The following is a 22,131-nucleotide window of genomic DNA, read 5'->3' on the forward strand; positions in this document are numbered from 1 at the left end:
TCTAGGCAAAGGGGCATCCTCTTGTGTCCCTGTATCAGTCATTTTTGTGTGTCACCCACAACAAGAGGCATTTCTAAGTGAGGTGGCTCCCCTAATCCAAGAGCAATTCTCAAGAGAAGGGTGTCACTGGTAGCTATTAGTAGCTAATATTTATAGCACTGCCAAGTAAAGAGGACCTGGACAGGGCTCCAACTGCATCTATTAGAGTCTATACCTTATTCACTGAGATCAACTTGTTTCTCACAGTAAAAACTAATCTATCAAGGCAGTTTCCCCATATTAGCCAAAATTTCTTGAAAATGTTTTAATAGGAAGAACTACTCGCCACTGCTGCAGTTGGTCAAGGGGACATGAGGTATATTTATTATCTCCTTCCTCACCCACACCACTCTCACTTCTGCTGGTCTACGTGACTTGACAGGTGGGATAACCCAGACCTTTATCCTTGAGGGGTCTGAGCTCCTGGTCTGTATGAACTTACGAGACTATGGTGTTGTACTTTCCTATTCACATTTCACACTGGGCAGGAGAATAACAAAAGATGACCCAGTGGGGCATGTTTATGAATATGTTTGTCTGAACACCAAATATACGCCTTCCTGCCTTCATATATAGTAGCAGTCTACCTTCTTGTGATGTTCAGGACTAATTACTCCTTCCAGCATAGTAACTGCTTTCTGTCTGTTAGTCTACCGGCACAAGGAGCTCAAATTGTCCAGGAGGCAGCCATAGCTTTAAGTTTTGTGAGACACCTACTGAGTCACCTGATGAAAGGGTTTCTCTTCTGGATATCAGGACATCTAGAGGCACACAATGTCAAGCTGCAGGGCAGCAAACACAAATCCCCCAAGTCGTTTCCCAAATGGATCTCCAAACTTGTTGCAATGTTTCCAAACTCACGTTTCTATCTGTCGGGGGCACTACACCATATAATGGTCATTGGTTTAATGTTCCTGGGTCTGAGAACTGGCTCAGGTATGAAAACTAGCCAAGGGATTGTGACTTGTCATTCGACAGTTGAAGCCTATATTCTGCTCATTCATTTTTTTATTTCTTTTGATCATATCTATTAAGCACTACTTTCGAAGGAGCACACAACTTGTTCCTAAGAAAACCATGTTTTATTCGTTATCTCTGTAGAGTTCTAAGGGCCAGGATTCTATGGCTACCATCCGGTCTTGCTACCCGTTACAGAAATTTTGCCCACCTTGAATCTGATGATTAAATGCTGACACCTGGCTCTTCCTAGCTCGCGATCCTATCTTCCCCATTCTTAGGGAGCCCAATTCTGTGGCAGCACCTCTTTCCATCAGCTCCAACCTACAGAAGAAAGTCACTAGTGATCTTCTCAATTATGCTGACAAATCCTTCACCTGCAGATTTTTACTTCCTTGATACAGGGCAGCAAGTAATGCTTCCAAACTTACTTAAGTGATTTACTCTAACATGCTGAATTCTAGGAGCCTTTTGTTCCCTTCTTCCACAATCTGACAAGACAGTTTTTGCATTTCTACTTTATTTAATGTGGGCTGACACTTTTTCCAGCTTCTCAAGAGCCATCCATTGGTGGATCAGTAACAGTCTCCAGTGCACTTATCATGGGAAAGTGCCACACACAAAAAATTCTCCCTTATTTGGTTTCATATTCCATCCTTATCAATCCAGCACCCTCAGGATTTACTTCCGAGTATGTTCTCCCAGTTTTAGCCAGAATATGTTAGCTAGACTCTTCAGCTCCTTCAGTATCAAACCGATCTCCTCCCTGAAAAAGAGCAGCACTTCCCCAGTTGGTCTATGATGAGCTTTGACCCAATTCATTGCTCTGGTTGCCAGCAGAGAAAGTACGGGCAGATCCTGGGAAAGTCAAGCATTATCCTGTAAGACATTTTTGTGGTCTTTCTATGCTGTTCTAGCAAAAAGACTGCTATCTTCTTGCATGGTCATTGGGACAAAAGAAGAATTTCAGGGCTTAAGGAGTTAAGTACACTAATCCAGATATCCCCATTATCCCAAGTCTCAGAGTCACACTCCTTCCTTATGAGGGCCCTGACTTTGGCTCAGGAGGCTTGTCTGGGCTAAGAATTTCATTCTCTATAAAGTTATCCAATCCTGAGAGTTGAATGCCATGCCTCATTATCAGTTGCAAGAAGTAAAGGTATTTCTAAATGCTGCCAAGAAAGGCCGCTGACTCACTTTGGTCTAAATTGGATTAATAAATATGAGCCTGCCATTTTCTGTCTTTGGTGCTCCAGTCGTGCTTAGCAACAGTCGTCCAATGCCACAATCCTTATCATCACTGTCATCTCTGTACTTCCCAGGAGGCAGAGATACCCACAAGCAAATGCATCTTCTTCCACCTCTTCTAAGTCCAAGTTCACCACAGTTGAAAGTTTTAACAATCACACTGCTACCACACATCAGCAATGTCAGTACTCCATCTACCACCACAGGGTACTCATTGACATTTAGCCAGTTGAACAATCCAATGGAATATTCCTTATTACGGCCTGCTTTTTGTGACCACTCCTGTTACCAACTGTCTTTGGCCAGGTTCCCCAGAAGCAGAACCTGAGAAGAGGATTCTGGTGCAAATGACGCAGTGAGGAAGTGCTCTCAGGAGAAAACTATAAGGGAATGAGGCAAACAGGGTACAATGGGGTGATGCTTGAAGAAGATATGCTTCAGGTGAAGTCAGGCTTTGTCCAAAAGATAAGTCTGGAACATAAATGACACTATACCCAGCCCCAACTTGTGCAAGTTAACTTCCCTTTTATTCGCACATATCAGTCAACTGTTGGCTGTGGGGCACCCTTGGAGAGAGGGCAAACCTCCCAGTCATTTCAGGTGAGAAGCTCCTCCTGTCCGAGAGCAATGCTCAGAAGAGTGCAGCCATGAGTTGTTAGCAGGAAAGAAGCAGAGTTTCTTAAGGGCTGTGCTGTCAGTAGCTGACTGCTTAGCCATAATTCAATAGGGAGTTAACAACGTGGAGAACAGTGAGAGAGTACATTTTTATGTAACTTTGTAAGAAATAAGAACAAATTCATAATGTGTTAAAGTTATAACAATGGCTGCTAGATAAAGCAGAGGATGGCTACACACAGAAGGAAAGGAGACAGCTAGTCTCGACCATCCTTGCTTATGTCTTCCAAGCCTCCTTCCAAAGGGATCTGTGAGGGCCACAGCCCCTGTGTAGCCATGTTCTCCACGACACGACCATATGGCCTTTCCCACTACAGCAGGCACCTGACGCAAGTGCAGACAAATGTGTAGACTAGCAATGGATGTACAAAAGTATAACAAATAATGAGCTGGGACAATCAGATCATTTCTCCCAGGAATTTCAACTGGCGTATCAGAAAATAACCCATTATGAGCAGGGCCAAAATTGTAAACACGTCATGAAATCAAGGTGGGTCGAAAGCAAGCCAAAACCAAGAGTATCACGAAGATACAAGAGGATAGGACATTTGTAAAATAAAGAATTATATTAGAAAAAAAATCAGATGCAGATTTAAAAAAGAAAACAGCTGATTCTGGCTCAAAGAAATATATATGTGAAGTTTGAGTAATGGAATCATTGAAATCAAGGTTTAGCAATTTTTAAAAATATTTCTAACTTCTCATTCACTTTTAGCTTTTTAAATTCTATAACATTTTTAGATTCACAAATTGTGAAGATAGCACAGAGAAGATATTGTGAAGATAGCACATACCTACACCGAGTCCTCTAGCCCCCACCATCGTTAACATCTTACATGACTATAATACTGTTGTCATGATTAATGAATCAATATTGACACATTATTATTAACTACAGTCAATATTTTATTCATATTTTTTGACTTATACCCAATGTCTTTTTTCTATTGAAGGATACGATATTACATTTAATTGTCGTGTCTCCTTAGGCCCCTCTAGATTACTATGGTTTCTGAAAAATTCATTGTTTTTTTATGACTTGGAGTGTTTTGAAGGGTACTGATGAGAGGTTTTGTATTTGTCTGATACTTTTCTAATAATTATACTGAAGTATGCATTCTTGGGAGGAAGACTAAATCATACCAGGGTATTATTTACATAGTTTAGCATATAACTTATAACTCAGCCTTGATCATTCAGCTGAGAATCTATTAGGCTTCTCTACTGTAAAGTTATTCCTTTCACCCCCTTTTCATACTCTACTTTTTAGAAAGGAGTCACTGCACTGCCCACACTTAAGGGATTATTTTATACCTCATTGAGGGTGGAGTCTCTAAATAATTTCAAATTCTGCATAAAATATTTGTTTATTCTCTCCCATTTTTTTCTATCATTTATTTATGCATTTATCTTGTATTCATGCTAATGTATTTTAATCTTTAGGTTTATTTATTTTGTCATTCAAATTGATCCAGTTTGGGCCATTGGGAGATCTCTCAGTTTGTTCTATTTCCCTCTGATCTATCCCATCATTTAATTTCCTGCCCCAGTCCTACAATCAGCCATTTTTCCAAGGACCTCTGGTTTCTTTTTTTTTTTTTTTTTTTGAGAATGGTATTAGACACCACAGTCTGGGTGCTAGGGGTTCTCATTACTATTGCTGTCATTGTACCCAAGCCCTCATTTGACAGAGCAAGGAAATATATGTGTGTATAATAACTCATAAATATACATATTTATACATATTTCTATTTCATTTATATACATATTTATAAATAATCTGTATTTATATGTAACTAAATATGAATTCATGCTGATATCTAATTCATTACCTCGTGGATCATTCTAGCATTTTTCTGTTGCTTATCTGTAACTTCTAACTCCAACAGTGAGAAACCTGGCTTCCACCAGCCCCCATTCATTTGCTTAGGAGTTCAATTACAGTGTATCTGTATAGTAGTATCAGAATTATTAACCTATAACCTTGGGGAAAACAACTTTACCAACTAGAGTGCAGAGCTTGTATACGTTTTCTTTTGCCTTTAAGCTTATAGGCTCCAGTCATTTACAAAGTTACTCAGATCAGAAAGTTTTCCCCCAACCCAACTCAGAGAGATTGTTTCACACATTTGTAACAGTTAAATCATTTTTGTCACATTCTGTATTCCTTCCTGGAATCCCCTGACTTCCTAAATGATTTTTTAAAATTCTCATACATTGGTTCATTCTTTGTGCAGTAAAGTTCTATGGGGTTTGACGAGTGCATAGTGTCATGTATTTACTGGTATAGTATCATACAGACTAGTTTCATCACCCTAAAAAATCTTTTATACTTTACCTATTCAATCCCTTTTTTCCTCTTAATCCACTGGCAGTCACTGATATTTTCACCAACCCTATACTTTGGTCTTTTCCAAAATGTTACAAAATTGGAATCAGAGTACACATGTTCCCAGACTTACAATGATTTGACTTACAATTTTTTTTAAAACTTTAAGATGTATGAAAGCAATAAGCATTCAGTAAAGGCCATACTTTTAGTACCCATACAACCATTCTGTTTTTTACTTTCAGTACAGTAGTCAATAAATTACATGAGATATTCAACAATTTATTATAAAATTGGCTTTGTGTTAGATACTTTTGCCCAACTATAGGCTAATATAAATGTTCTGAACACATTTAAGGTAGGCTAGGCTAAGCTACGATGTTTGGTAGGTTAAGTGTTTTAAATGCATTTTCAGTTCACAATATTTTCAATTTACAATTGTTATAGCAGGATGTAACCCCATCATAAGTTGAGGAGCATCTGTACATAGCCTTCTCAGACTGGCTTCGTTAACTTAGCAATATTCAATTAAAATGTATCCATGTCCTTCATAGCTTGATAGATCATTTCTTTTCATCATTGAGTAGCATCCCACTGTTTGGATGTACCATAGATTACATATCCATTCACCTATTGATGGGTATCTTTGTTACTTCTTGTCTCAGGCAATTATGAATAAATATGATTTTAACATTTGTGTGCAGGTTTCTGTGTGGGCAGAACTGTTCAAATTGGTTGAGTAAATATCTAAAGGCATGATTACTGAATGACATAGCAAGAGTATAATCACCTTTCTAAGAAACTACCAACTGTCTTCCAATACAACATTACCATTTTGCATTCCTGCCAGCAACAGGTGAGATTTCCTATTGCTCTATATCCTTGACAAAAATTGCTACTGTTAGGGTTTTTTTATTTTTATTTTTTTGATTTTGACCATTTAAAATGTATAGTTGCGTAATATTGTTGTTTTAATTTGCAATTCCCTAGTGAGATATGATGTTAAGCATATTTTCATATGCTTATTTACTACCTGTATATCTTTTTCTGTTCAGATTTTTTGGCCAATTTTTCTGGCCTTCTTTTATTTTTATTATTTTTTTAAATTTTACTTTAAGTTCTGGGATACACGAAAGAATGTGCAGGTTTGTTACATAGGTATACATGTGCCATGGTGGTTTGCCGCACCCATCAACCCATCATCTAGGTTTTAAGCCCAACATGCATTAAGTATTTGTCCCCTTGCCCCCCACCCTCCGACAGGCCCTGGTGTGTGATGTTCCCCTCCCTGTGTCCACGTGTTCTCATTGTTCAACTCCCACTTATGAGTGAGAACATGCAGTGTTTGATTTTCTGTTCCTGTGTTAGTTTGCTGAGAATGATGGTTTCCAGCTTCATCCATGTCCCTGCGAAGGACATGGACTCATTCCTTTTTATGGCTGCCTAGTATTCCATGGTGTATATGTGCCCCATTTTCTTTATCCAGTCTATCATTGGTAAGTATTTGGGTTGGTTCCAAGTCTTTGCTATTGTAAATAGCACTGCAATAAACATGTATCCATGTGTCTTTATAGTGGAATGATTTATAATCCTTTGGGTATATACCCAGTAATGGGAATCCTGGGTCAAATGGTATTTCTGGTACTAGGTCCTTGAGGAATCACCACACTGTCTTCCACAAGAGATGAACTAATTTACACTCCCACCAACAGTGTAAAAGCGTTCCTATTTCTCCACATCCTCTCCAGCACCTGTTGTTTCCTTTTTAATGATCGTCATTCTAACTGGCGTGAGATGGTATCTCATTGTGGTTTTGATTTGCATTTCTTTCTCTAATGTCTGCCCTTCTTTTAGAAGCTAAGACTTCTGGTATGATGTTCGATAGAACTGGTGAGAGAGGACATCCTTGCTCTGTTCTTGATCTTAGGAGGAAAGCGTCCAGTTTTCATTGTTAAGTACAGTGTTAGTTGTGGGTATTTTTATAGTTGCTCTTTATCAAATAGAGGAAGTTCTCCTGTATTTCTACCTGTCTCAGGGTTTTTATCATGAAGGGATGTTGAATGTTTTTAGTGCCTTTTCTGCGTCATTTGATATGATCATGATTTTTTTTCTTTAGTTTCACGTTGTGGTGGCTTACATTTGTCAATTTTTAAATGTTGAACCAATCTTGCATACCATAAATTAATCCCACTTGGTCATGGTGCATAATTTTTAATACAATTATGTATTTAATTTGCTATTTTTTTGAGAATTTTCTCAAGTCGGTCTATACTTTCCAACTCTCTGTTGAGATTTCCTCTCTATCCATTCATAGTTATCTTTTTTTTCAGTCCCTGAGAATATTTATAGTAGCTGTTTTAAATTCCCTGTCTACCAATTCCAACATGTGGATTATTGCAAGGCCTTTTTATATTGAATTTCTGAGGCTTTGTCCACAGTTTTATTTCTATGAGGAAAAATATATGGGCCAGAAAACAGCATGATGCCAGTTTCCAAAACTGGGTAGTACATCCAAAACCCGGAATTTTCCACTGGTAAAATTGCAATTATTTTAAAAGTTTATAGATTGAGTGAGAAAGAGAAGTGACGTGATGATAGACGAGAGATAAACAATAAGTTTTAAATAAAAACAGAATTTCAAAATTTTCTTTTTTTCACTGAATATATTTTAGGATGCTTTCATGTCAATAATTTCACAATGACACTATCATCACTTCCTATGGATGTTTTTCAGCATATGGATGTATCTTGTTTGATTTAAGTAATTTTGGTTATTTCTACCTTTTCACTTTCATTACCAACACTGCTGTGAAACTTCTTCACGTGTTTTTTTTTTTTTAACTTTGCCTCATTCTTTCCCCAAAATTAAGTTTGTAGTAAGAATTTTGGATCCAAATATATGCCAGTTCTTACAAACACTGCTATTTTCTTATTTGCTTTCAGAAAACCACTTATATTCCTATCAACAGTGTACATTTTCATCTTTGGCAATATCATAATCAGAAGTTAAAATTTTTTTGTTGACTTAGCTTGCATTTCCAAAATTAAAAATAAGATTGGATATTATCATATGCACTAACAATGTATATTTCTTCTGTGAATTACTTGTTAACATCTTTGTTTATTTTTTAGTTGGAGAGTTAATCTTGTTTTAATTTATATGAACGTGCTATTGGTATACTAAGGAGGTCAACCATTTATCTGCCTTATTTATTAAAAATATTTTTTCCATGAAGTCATTTATCTTCTTTTTTTGATGGTTTTGACTCACTAAGTATTTATTTTTGTATGCAGTCAAATCTGTTGATCTTGTCCTGTTTTGTGATTGCTGTCATAGTTAGAAAACCTTGTTTACCATTAAATTACATAAATATTTATAAATATTGCTAATATAAGAGTGGACACAGAATGAGAGAGCACTTTGGAATTATACAGATATTGGATCAGATTCCAGCTTTGCCATTAACTAGCTGTAACATATTGTATTTTTCAGAGATGGCTGCAACAATAGCTCCCATACCACAAGATCTTCTACAATTTTACTACTCTCTAATCAAAAGATTAGATTTAGAATCTGGCCAGGCTTGCAACTCACTTGTAATCAATAGAACATGGCAGAAGTGATGAAGCATGACTTCCAAGGTTAGGCCCTAAAATGAGACGCAATTCCTATCTTGTCAGCTATACATTTACCTTTAGAGCTTTAAGCTACCATGTAAGAAGTTTGGGACCCCTATGTGGTGAAGGGGCCTGGGCTGCATGCAGAGTCTCCATGTAGGTATTCTGACAAGAGCCCCAGGTGACATCACAACTTATACTACCATCAACTCCAAAGACATGTGAGTGGAGACACCTCCAAATGATTTCAGTTTCTAGCTCTTTCATCACTTTCAGTCTTGGAGTCTTCCCAGTTGAGGCCTTAGACATCACAGCACACAGACAAACCTACTGTATACTTTCTTAATTCCTGATCCATGGCACTAGTGAACACAATAATTTGTTATGTAGCAATAGTAACTAGAAAGCTTAATTGTGTGACATTTGACAAGTTACTTAACCAGTCTGTTCTTCAAGTTTCTCATCTATTGAACTGTCTTGTAATAATAGCTACTTTAGGGGAAGTTAAGGTTACATGAGATCATATACTAAAAATGCTTGACGTGTGCCTAGCACATAACTACAAGTTCAAATAATGATAGCCACAACAAAAAGCAAGCTTTTCTTTATTACATTTACATGCGTAATACACGTGAAATTTATTTTGGTTGAATAGGTAAGGTTGTGTGAGTTATTTACCAGTCAATTACAAAGTAACAGATCGTTAGCCAAAGTATTGTCCTTTAAAAAGATATGTGAAGAAACAATTCTCTGTATAATTATGTATATATATGAAAGAAGAACATGTGCATATCAGAGGATAAATTCTTGGTGTTTTATCATGTGGGTAAAGAAATTTTCACCTAACTTTTGCTACGTTTGTTTGATCAGGTTAGAAAATGGAACTGGGAAGAATATCCGAAGATAGGGTAAGGCACAGAAAATATTCTCCAAGGTTAGAGAAATGTTATCTAGTCGGTAAGGAAGCCTAAGAAGAAAGATTATCCTGACTCAGGAAGAGTTAGTTTAGACACTACACACACTATTACTTGGAAGTGCCAAAATGTAACTTCATTTTCTAACCTGAACTCATTTTGTTTTAGAGCTCTGTTCACAGTGAGACAAAACACTTGGTCTTGTCAGCTTAAAACTTAGAGAATAAGGGAATGAAGGGAAGTTAGGGGGGAATTACTAACAAAAACATGGTCTCAGCTGAAGACTAGCTTTAGTTGGATCCCGTGGAAAAGCTCTGGGGTACAAACTGCACCACAGACTTAGTTCTACCTTAATACAAGGGGCCAGCCATTCATTGGCTGAGGCCCATATGCAGGTGGTGAGTTTAGCATCTGGGCAAGGCTGCTTCTATTAATATTTAGTAGAGAGAAATCTCCAAAGAAGTCAGTAACTGTGAGTTGTCATAAGTCAACACATGATGCAACTGGGTGCACTTATCAGCAAAGGGGATTTTGGAAGCCACCAAATTCAAATCCAAATCATCCACTACATAAAGACAAATTCAACGCTATAATGCTGAGAATGCCAAAGTGTGCTCTTGAAACATAAAGATTTCATAATTAAAACTCTCTGCCTGCTCCACAAAACCAAACTTTGGCTTTGTTTAACATTGATTCAAAAATATTTTTAAAGTCTATTTTGAAAACCAAAGCTAAACAATATTTTCTTTTCTTTTTCTAGACTGACTTCTACCATCCCCATGATTCAATGGGGAGAGAGCTCTTACAAAACCAGAGCCCATAACTCAAACTTAAAATATTCATGTTACGTTAGCTTTTCTAGTTTGCTTGTCTACCGTGAAACAGCTGTCTTCATGTATCTTTCATCCTGACTCTTCAAAATCCAAATTGAGAATTCCTCAGAAAGCATTATATTCTCAGACATAGACAAAGATAGGGTATACCAGACTACTCAGATAGAAGGTTGGTTGGTTCATTGTAAGAATTTTATGTGGCATAATATAAGAGAAAGAAGCTCATGGAAGACCAGGACCAAGAACTGCAGTCAGCCTCATAAGGACAGAAACACCAGGGTTAGTGTGTATCCAAGGAAAACGTGCCACGTTGGCCACAGGTGTGCTCCAACATCAATGCTACTTAGTTTCTCTTCCTATCTGTTTCTCTCTGTGTCTGCCTGCTTCTCTTTCCACCACTGTTACCCCTATATGCTGCCTTTCTCACACTTTCTGCATACTCATAACTTCCTCTTACACAGGGCACTCTGTTACTTGAATGCTACCTCATGGTATCTATTTACATCCTATTATCTTCAACTACCATGCCACCTGCCACATTATCAGCATTTTGTTTTCTCAGTCCCATGAGAAGAACCTGACTAGCCATCCTTAAAAAAACACTCTGTTCCCAATCTAATCACCTAGTTCAACCATGTGCCCAAGGCTGCCTGGCCGGCCAGGGCAATGATAATTCAAGCCAATTCTACCCACAGCAAGTTATCTCTCAGATCTTAGTTTTTACCAATTGAAATGCCCCCTGAAATTTTCTCTAATGCCTTATCCCTGTCTGTTCAGGTTTTTTTTCTGCCCTGAGGTTCCCCCAAGAGCTCTATCAGAGAAAGACTTGGCCCATGCCGCCAACACACTGGGAAGCTGGGGTTAGCCCTCTCCAGAACCCATGGGCAAAAAAAGACAGTGCCAGAAAGTGTCGGGGCTAATCCAAAGAGAATTCCAACTGAGAGAAGAGTGTAGATGAGGATACAGGATACTCACAGAAATCTCAGTACAAATTGGAGATTATTATGGCCCAAGTGTTCACATTTTCATACAGGAGATAACAAATGACTAAGTCTGAGCTTATTCATGGCAGTATCACGTAAGGAGAGCAAAACCCCTCCCACCTGTGAGTGACAGGGATGTGCAAAGGGTGAGTCTAGGGCTCCATCATCACTAGGCTCTGCTGCCCGCACTGCGTCTCCTTATGCCTGCTTGTCTTTTCACTATGAGCTGGCTTTCTCACTCTGTACCATTGCATAGAAGAAGAGAGCAAAATTCAGGTTCAGGGAAGAGGAAAAAAAGGGTAGTGGTTGAAAAAGAACCCCAAATCCAGGAGATACACAGAGCTAAACTCCCTCAGGGAGGTTGCAGTAGTTACTATGATTACAACAGATGAGCTCTGCCCTCTTCGAGAACCCCAAGAAGTTGATGTCCTCACAGTTGGTCATACACGACAGTTTTGAATAATGATACAGGCTCTGCCCTGAGGAGGTAAAAAAGAGGAAATATGATCATAATGACCTCATTTCCTTTCACTGCATTCTTAGGAGTAATCTGTTTTTGTGCCCTCACTAACCTTTCTCTAGGCCCAAATGAGTTCCAAAGCTGAGTCTGTTCATTGCTGACCCAGAGAGTAGATTTTATTCCCTGCCAGGTAAGGGACATCAGCCTCTTTTTCACCCAATATGGTCTTAAGGAAAAGTCTGTCTTTGCCATCCCCTCATGACCACCCCATACTCACCCATCCCATTCACCCACTCACTCTGAGGGCAAAAGAACACCACTGTTTCTCAGGGATGGTGGTGGTGATTTTCCAGTCACTCTATACTCCACATTACCTGTAACTGTAAGGACGTAAAAGTTCTCAACTGCACAGGACTGTTTAGGCTTCAGGGAGCAGGATGTCATGACATCATAGCATAACCCGAGATGGTATTTTTTACATTTATAACACATTATTTCAGTCGCTGTCAGATACAAAAAGAGGTGCTTAGAGGATGCAGTCTTGAGAACATTCTCTGGGGCTGGGGGCTTCACTACAGGAACTTACTCTTGCCTAGTGGTTCCTAACATTTTTTGGACCATGGACTCCTGGTAATCTTGAGAAAGATAGGGATCATCATGCTGTGGTCCTCCCCATGTACACATTAATACATTTGTACACATTTTCTCCAATTAAAAAAATCTTGTGAAAGATAACCTGTGCAAACATAAATCAAATACTGTATACGACTTCGGGAGGTCAGGGTTCTCATGAAATTTATCCATGGACCTCCAGTAATGAACCCCTTATCTAGCCTGATGATTTTGCCGAGTAATAGGTAAAAGAAAGTAAAGTGGATCTTAGCCTCCTTACTCTAAGAAATGGACAAAACAGGTCTGGCAGGAGGCAAAACCCCTAGGATTCTATAATAAGAATGGATTACAGGGCTCTCTGAAGATGAAGGGAAGGTTCATCTGAAGACCAAGGACTTCAGACAAGCCATGATTGTACCTTCTACACGGTCATGAAGTTCACCTGTGAAAAGAAGAAAAACCTTCCTTGTTATAATCTCACATACATTTGCCACTGCCCCAAGAGCCAATTTTGAAAACTGCCTCTTCCCCCAGCATCTGTCCATCTCTTAACCAACCACCAGCTTCCCCTCTGTCTCCAGGACTTACCCCAATATGGGCAGAGCAGAAAGATTGTGCTCAGCAGAAAGAGAACAAGCATCCTGGAGCTTCTGTCGGGTGCAGCTTCCTCTGGAAGGAGCGAGTTGTTCTTTCGTGATCTGAGCTAGTCATCTAAATTATATAGTCATAAAATTTCAGGGACAGATAGTATAACAATGTTCCCAGAGCCAAACCACCATATCTGATTGCTGCACAGCATTCTAAAGAGGGTACTCACTTTGATTTTGTGCAAATCCTCTAATGAAAATGAAATTGTAATGTTCCTGATTCACCAGACCTGCTCCTACTTCAATATTGCAGAGTTTTAAGAAGTATTTTCAACTTCTCATTTTAGATTCAGGGGGTACCTGTGCAGGATCGTTACAGTGGTATACGGCTTGATGCTGAGGTTTGGGGTACGAATGATCCCATCACCTGGGTAGTGAACATAGCACCCAACAGTTAGTTATTCAGTCTTGCCCAGTCCCTCCTCACAATGTTGCAGATTTTAGTACATCTGGGAGGTATTCTTTACAGCTTCTTGTGTTTCATCCTCATTGAGCAATTTAACAGCAAGTCTTATCCATTTTACCTACTAACTTCTCACATGGGTTTATTACTCTCTGTCGCCACTGCCATTACCATAATCCAATCTATCATCCTGTCTTGCCTGGACAAAGCAATGGCCTTATTTTTAGCCTCCATGCTTCTCCCCTGCCCCTTCACAATCATTTCTTCATAAAGCAGTCAGAGAATAAGTCATAGATGCCACACCCCTGCTGAAAACCCTCTGATGACTTTTTATTACCTTTGAAAGAAAATCCAGAGTTTTTATCATAGCCATCAATGGCTTCCTCATTATGAGCAATGGCCTCCTCTCCAATCCCCTTTCTCTCCACTTTTCCCTTGCTCACTCAGGTCTTTGCTCAAATGTCACCCCCTCAGACAGAGCAGCATTTTCTGCTCAATCTCTAGAAAATGACAGCCTTCATTTCCTACCCTTTCCCCTGTTTTATGTTTCATAGCAATTCTCATTAGCTGATCTTACATTCCTATTGGCTCACTTTTTTACTCCTCCACTAGAACAAAGCAAGGGGTTTCTTTGATTTATCATGGCACACTTGGCATCTAGAGGCTGGGAACAAAGGAAATGCCTAACAAATATTTGTGAGAGGAATCAATAATGTTCTTCCCATATCCTGCCTTGCATCCCTCCAGTCCATTCTCCACAGAGCATCCAACTTTATTAGATTGGTTTTTTGAACTATAATAAAGATGAGAAATGAGACTTTCTACATTCCAGCAAGGGTTCCAAGATAGTAGGCAGCGAGTGTTTCACATTTCACAGGAAAATGCTATGCTACTTAGGCAGATTTACAAAGAAAATCAGTGAAACTGTGTTTAATATCCTGGACTTGCTGTCCACCTGGAGGGTATAAATAAACAGTGAAGTGCCAGAAAATAAAATGGAAGGAGTTTCTATAGTCTAGGGTGAGGGTTACTTTTCTATATATGGCTCAAAACATAGAACCATTAAAAAAATGATTACTTATATTTTTAAAAAGTCTTCTACATAAATGGAAAACCAATCATTAATCCATAAGAAAAGCCCAAATAACAAATAAACCATTAAAAATATTTGCAACTCGTATCTCAGACTAAGGGCTAATCTCCCTATTATACAGATATTCCAGAAAGTGATTTTTAAAGGACTAACAATTCAAAGGGGAGAGAGGCAGTCAATAATAACGTCATAGTTCACAGAACAAAAAAACCAAAAATGCTTCTTAAACACATGAAATATGGTGAACCTTACTCCTAATTTTAGTCATGTACATTAAAACTAAATTCAGATATTAGTTTTACTTAACAGATTGACAATCAGAATTTCATAACACAACTGTGCTGGCAAGATTGGAGTAAAACCAGCACTGTCATACACTGCTGATAGGTCTGTAACTTCATATATCAGTACAGAATAAAATTAGACAATAGCTCTCAAAATTATAAAAAAATTGTCATCTTAGCCCAGTAACTGCATAAGAATTTTCTTGCACATTTGGCCTTGTTTCTAGGATTCTTCAGGGAAAAAAGTAGATAGATGAATAGATGACAAATACCTTGTGAGTTCCTGTTGATATTTTCAACTGAAATTTAAGACTGCAAAGTTTTAACTTTATATTACAACTGTACCTCTTTTGTTTTACACTGAGAATTCTACTTCTCAAGGACACAGAATTAGAACAGAATTAGAATGATATATATGGTATATAAGATGTAAGACAGAATATTACATGTATATGAATTATAATATGGAATATACAGGATAGAATGAAATCAGAATTCAATAGAATTAGAATGTCCTATAATCAATCATTTGCTTTATCCCACATTAAACACCTACAAGCCTCAGCATAACAATACCGTCACTAATGGTGGTTACTAAAATAGTTGTAAAATTTTGTCTATGCTCTTTATTTTCTCAACCACTACCACCTGCATTTTTTTATGGTTATACAATATCTAATTATCCAACTCTATGGTCACTACATACTACACTCTCTGCCTTTTAATCTTTACTTAGTCTTTGTTCTACTAGTAAGTTTATATTTAAACTTGACCATCAGCCCATATGTTGAGGTCTCGCTAGTCATTTTGTCTATCTGAAGTACTTTTTCTTGATTCATTGTTCAGAAAGAAATTATAAAAATAGTAATTCTGAAATTCTGGTATGTCAAAAAACTTTATGTTCTTTACACTTGAAAGTAATTTTCTGTCCCTTATAAGTTGTACGATCTTTTGACTTAAAAGCTCAAAGGATTTTTTTTTTTTTAAGTTCACTAACTTTACAAGACCATGTGTTTGTTTTGATCACTCTAAGTCAGTATTCTCAGGTACACAGTGTGCTGTTTCAATGGGAAGTTTCTGTTCTTCAGAAAAGTTTTATTATGGTTATTAATTTTTAATACTTGTCTGTTCTTTTTCTTTTTTTTCAAGAGCTTCTATCATTTGTATAGTGAATCTTTTTTATTTTAAAAAACTCACTTTTTATGTCTTTAAATTTCATTATTCATTTATTTTAGATTTTAAATTTTTCTTCTTTTTCACTTTCTCTTTCTCTTAATTTAATATTTCATTATTTGCTCTCATGCTTCTTATATTTTGTATGGGAGAGCAGTGCACCATGGGCCCAGAGCATCACTGCACGTTCTTGCTGGGGATGCCAAAAATGTGAGGCTCTGGCTGCTTTTCACCCAGGCCATATCTCAGGGTTATGTTTGCAGTGAGGAACCTTGAAGAATGCGGTAACAAAGAGTAGGGTTGATTCCACTTAGTATACAACTGGTAGATTCCTCTAGTACAGTGTTCCTAAGCTTCACCACAAACCCACAGTGTGACAGCATTGACCTGGGCCTCATATATTTCCCAGCATGAGACTCAGGGAACCAGAGGAGTACTGCAAATCAACATGAAGCGCTGGCTTCTGCTTTTGCTGTGAGTGCTAAAATCCTTTGTTTTTGGTTGTTGTTGTTAGTTTGTTTTGGTTTTGTTTGTATGTTTGTTTGTTTTTGAGACAGAGCCTTGTTCTGTCACCCAGGCTGGAAAGCAGTGGTGCAACCTCTCACTGCAACCTCCACCTCCCAGGCTTAAGCGATCCTCCTGCCTCAGCCTCCCAAGCAGCTGGGATTAAAGGCATGCACCACCACGCCCAGCTAATTTTTTGTATTTTTAGTAGAGATGGGGTTTTGCCATGTTGGCCTGGCCTCAAGTGATCCGCTTACCTCAGCCTCCCAATATGCTGGGATTATAAGCAGAGCCATTGCACCTGGCCTTTTTGTTTTTAACCCAGGGGTTTTGTTTCTTCCACCAGCATCCATCAAACAATAACAGGCTAGCTTGGTAGCTTGCAAGTAGGATAAAATCCAGACCCTTAATAGTCCTTAACAGTTTGAGAGATGAAGATGAGATAATGACAGACACCATCTCTCTGGAAGGTAAAGGACAAGGGCTCCCACACGACAGGACTAAGAGATAATAGAAGACATCCTGGAATCCAGTAGCAAGTGCTTGCACCCAAACTCGTGGGAGGTAAGGGAACCCCAGCGTGTTATCTGCTTGTATTAGTTCTCTATTGTTGCATAGAAAATTACTATAAGTGTAGTGGCTTAAAGCAACACATATTTTATTATTTCACAGTTTCTATAATTCAGAAGTTTGGACACAGTATAACTAGATTTTCTGCTCAGGGTCTCACCAGGCCGAAATCCAAGTATCATCCAGGGATATGGTTCTTATCTGGAGTCCAGGACCTAACAACACATTCCAACAACCCTGAATCACTGAATCCTGCCAACTGCTATGTGACTGAGATTGGAAGCAGATTCTTTCCCAGTTGAGCCATGAAAGAACTATGTCCTAACCAACAACTTGATTACAATCTGGGAGAGACACTGAACCAAAGGACCCAGCTAAAACACACTCAGATTCTGACCAACAGAAAATAATAAATTTTACTTTTTCAAGTCATTAAGATTTGAGAAATTGGTTACACAGCAATACATAACTGTATTAGCAGAAAGCACCAAGAATTACAGGACAAACTATGGCAGCTCATGTGGAGACAAAAAGAAAGAGCCTCAGATGCTGGGAGGCCTGTGTGGGTGAGGCAAAGTGCCACAGGCGACAAAAAGCCTTCCACTTCTCCAGTTATCCCTCCAAGGCAGCTTTCTCCTCCTCCCTGCGTATTCTACACCCCTGAGAATAACAAACTCCTTGTAGCTATTGTAACCCCAGAAGTCTGCATTAAACAATTTGCTCTTCTTCCTGTAGGGAAAAAAATTCAAAGGATAGAGTCTAGGCAAAACTTGCAGTGGAATCCAAACAACAGCTACAGGAACCCCTACAGCTGCGTTGGAAGCTGTAGGGCCAGCTGTGTCTCACTTTTTACCTGGAGGGCCCCATAATCCTAATGACCTCTTCTAGCTGCACACGTCTGTGACTGCTGATTTTGTCACCCGGAGACTCTAGGAACCAATAGACAACCTCCACCCAGAGACATTCATTGGTGTCACCTCCCTGACAAAGCTACATGCCTTTTGAAAAGTATCTATTGACATGCTATTAAGCTTTCATGAAAATGGAATGCCTAGGAAGAATCAATATCATTAAAATGACCATTTTCCCAAAGCAGCACAATTCCTATCACATTACCAATGCCATCTTTCACAGAATTAGAAAAAGCAATCCTAAAATTTATACGGAACCAAAAAAGGGCTCAGATAGCCAAAGCAACCCTAAGCAAAAAGAACAAAACCAGAGGCATCACATTACCTGACTTCAAACTATACTACAAAGCTATAGTAACCAAAATAGCATGGTACTGATATAAAAATAGACACATAGGTCAATGGAACAGAATAGAGAACCCGGAAGTAAAGCCACAGACCTATAACCAATGGATCTTTGAAGAAGTCACCAAAAATATGCACTAGGGAAAGGACACTCTATTCAATAAATAGTTCTGGGAAAATTGGCTAGCCAGATGCAGAAGAATCAAACTGGACCTCTACCTCTCATCATACATGAAAAGTAACACAAGATGGATTAAAGACTTAAACGTAAGACCTGAAACTATAAAATCCTAGAAGAAAACCTAGGAAAAACCCTTCTGGACATTTGTCTAGGCAAGAAATTTATGACCAAGTCTTCAAAAATAAATGCAATGAAAACAGAAATAAACAAATGGGACTTATTAAACTAAAAAGCTTCTGAACAGCAAAAGCAACAATCAAGAGAGTAAACAGACAACCTATAGAATGAAAAAAAAATTTCCAACAAAGGGCTAATATCCAGTATCTATAAGGAACTCAAGCAACTCAACAAGAGAAAAACAACCCCATTAAAAAGTGGACAAAGGACATGAACAGACACTATTCAAAAGAAGACATACAATTGATCAACAAACATGAAAAACTGCTCAACATCGATAATCATCAGAGAAATGCAATTTAAGACCACAATGAGATACCATCTTACACCAGTGAGAATGACTACTATTAAAAAGTCAGAGAAGAAGTAGGGATAGCCAACGGGTACAAAAATATGTTTAGGTAGAATAAATAAGATCTAGTCTTTGATGGCACAACGGGTTGACAATAATTTACTGTATATTTTAAAATAACTGAAAGAGTGTAATTGGGTTATTTGTAACACAAAGAAAGGATAAATGCTTGAAGTAGCGGATACCTCATTTACCCTGATGTGATTATTATGCATTGTATGCCTGTATAAAAACATCTCATATGCTCCATAAATATATACACCTGTGATGTACCCACAAAAAAATAAAAACTTTTTATTGAAAAGTTGAGAAACAACAGATGTTGGCAAGAATTTGGAGAAAAGGAAATGCTTATACACTGTTGGTTGGGAATGTAAATTAGTACAGCCTTTGTGGAAAACAGTATGGAGATTTCTCAAAAAACTAAAAATAGAACTACCATATGATCCAGCAATCCCACTACTGGATACATACTCTAAGGGAAAGAAATTATTACATCAAAAAGACACCTGCACTTATATGTTTATCACAGCACCATTCACAATACCAAGGATATGGAATCAACCTAAGTGTCCACTAACAGATAACTGGATAAAGAAAATGTGGTACATACATACCATGGAATACTACTCAGCCATAAAAAATAATGATATTTTGTTAATTGCAGCAACATGGATGGAACTCGATCCCATTATCCTAAGTGAAATAACTTAGAAACAAAGTTAAATAACACATGTTCTCACTTCTAAGTTCACTATTTGGGTGATGGGTTCACTAAAAGCCCAGACTCCACCTCTACACAATATATGCATGTAAGAAATCTGTACCTGTACCCCTTAAACCTATAAAAATAAATTTTTTTTAAGAGAGGAAAACAAAAAATAAAATTGAATGCCTGACCCAAGAAAGCCTTGTAACATTCTGGACTGCTATTTCCTTTTTGGGGTGGGAAAACTCAGACTCAATAACCAACCAGGTGGCCAGGGCCCAAAACCCTCAACAAGCAAAGGAAATTGTACATTCAGGAATGCAGGTGGCCTGGCCTGAATAACATCTCAGCTTTGATGTAAAGGTAGCAGCCATTCCCCTCCTCTACCACCCGAAGTGAACCTACTGGCTCAATGGATCCCTTAATTTACAGAGCTTTCTGTAATTGCACGGGCCTGAGTCACTGAGAATGTAAATTAGTACAACCTTTGTGGAAATCAGTATGGAGATTTTCCAAGCTGAAACCCAGTGGTATCCATCCCGGCTATGCAAAACTCAACGTATATGTGGTTTCTCTGCTCAGTGGGCAAAACTCAAGGGTCTGTTCATAACTCTGGCCAATACTTTTCTTAAAGATCCTTGTTGAATTTTTACTTAACATTGGCTGTTGACAATATCCAAGCAACCTTGTCTGCTACTTGGAAGACTAGAGACTAGCAGATTAAAGATACCCTTTTGTGAGGATGCAAAACAAATTAGACCATTTGCTTCACTCATGTAAATGCCCATGGTAAGGGCTCATTCCCTGGTGAGACCAACTGGAGTCCAGTTGCTGATAAAATTGTCACCATTGTCACCTAAATCATTGCACTGGACATGACAATGTATCCACCATTATGGACTAAACACAAAGTGAAGAACTATATTTCTGATGTAGAAGCTACCATTGCGTGCCAGACTTCTTAACTCCTGCCAAAAAATGTCCCAACCTATTTGTCTCACAGCACAGGAAGCCACTTTACATGGGGCATTGGCCCTGCCTACTTGTGACAGGTTAGTTGCATCAGAGCTTGGCCTCACTCTCAGGGCTATCTCTTGGATTCCTCCACTGTTCACTGGTAGATAGAAACTAAATAAAGACTCAAAGGAGCATGCCAATTCATAAGTATAGAATTAGCTGATTTTATTATTGAGCAAAGCAAATACCCCAAATGCCTGCCAGTAGCCAGCAATTGGCTAAAGCCAATTTTCAGCTTTGTTTATCTGATTAAAGTCACCAGCTGTTATGCAACCATAAACAACAGATATTCAGTTTGCATCAGTAGTTACATTGATTTTACACTGACATCCCGTTTTTCATGATTCTTTATCAGGCTATTCTGACTCTTCATAATTCTCTGTAAGTGCTTCCTATAGTTGCCCTTGACAGTGTATCTTGCACATATGATTGGTCACATCTTTCAACATTCACCAGTAAGGTTAGAATAAATTCAGTTTCCTGATTATCAATCCTCCTTTGATACTCCTTTATACTGCCAGATTTTCTGTACAGTTTGCATTGCAGTGTTAATTTATCTTTGAGCTGTTTTTCATTTTCTGTATATGCAGCATGTTCAAAACAGTTTACATAATGGAAAATTAATTAATGTTATAATATAATGAATTTTTAAAATGTTAAGCATATTAGCTTTAGGTGACTAGCACTGGAAAATATCATAGCAGTTTGCAGAGTCAAAGCAGAGTATTGATTAGCTAGCCATACATAAGAATTCATCATACAAAAAATTTATTCTTAATCAACATACGTAACAACATTACAAATTGATTAGTTTTGGTAGGTTATTTTTCTGAGAGCCTTATGATTTAAAAGCTATTCTTCAGTTTTATTTTACTTTTTTCAGTCGATAGCTAAAAGAAAACCTGCTTCTCTACTTGCAACACTTCTGACACCAAATTTGTGAGTTTGCTATATCAAGCAATTCCCCAGTTTTCTGCAGACATCAACTAGATGTCCTACAATTTAATTCAATTCTGACACTACCCAGATTTAATGCAGACACCACAGGTTAAGGGTTCAGTCCCACAAGACTGCCCCCAAATTCAGACCATAGTTAC

The 22,131-nt window shown here is 38.2% G+C and overlaps 1 protein-coding gene across 1 annotated transcript; it reads right to left on the reverse strand.

The window, feature by feature from the left end:
• Positions 1-9,459: 9,459 nt before the first annotated feature.
• On the reverse strand, positions 9,460-16,254 carry LOC105476256 (prostate and testis expressed 2). The gene is made up of 5 exons (XM_011732004.3): positions 13,486-16,254; positions 13,257-13,379; positions 13,087-13,110; positions 12,431-12,559; positions 9,460-12,075 (listed from the first exon to the last, which is right to left on the reverse strand). The coding sequence occupies exons 2-5, from the start codon at positions 13,306-13,308 to the stop codon at positions 11,939-11,941; spliced, it is 342 nt and encodes a 113-aa protein (XP_011730306.1). The 5' UTR covers positions 13,309-13,379; positions 13,486-16,254; the 3' UTR covers positions 9,460-11,938.
• Positions 16,255-22,131: the final 5,877 nt, after the last annotated feature.

The sequence above is a fragment of the Macaca nemestrina genome, chromosome 12 (assembly GCF_043159975.1).
Source record: "Macaca nemestrina isolate mMacNem1 chromosome 12, mMacNem.hap1, whole genome shotgun sequence".
Taxonomy (NCBI): domain Eukaryota; kingdom Metazoa; phylum Chordata; class Mammalia; order Primates; family Cercopithecidae; genus Macaca; species Macaca nemestrina.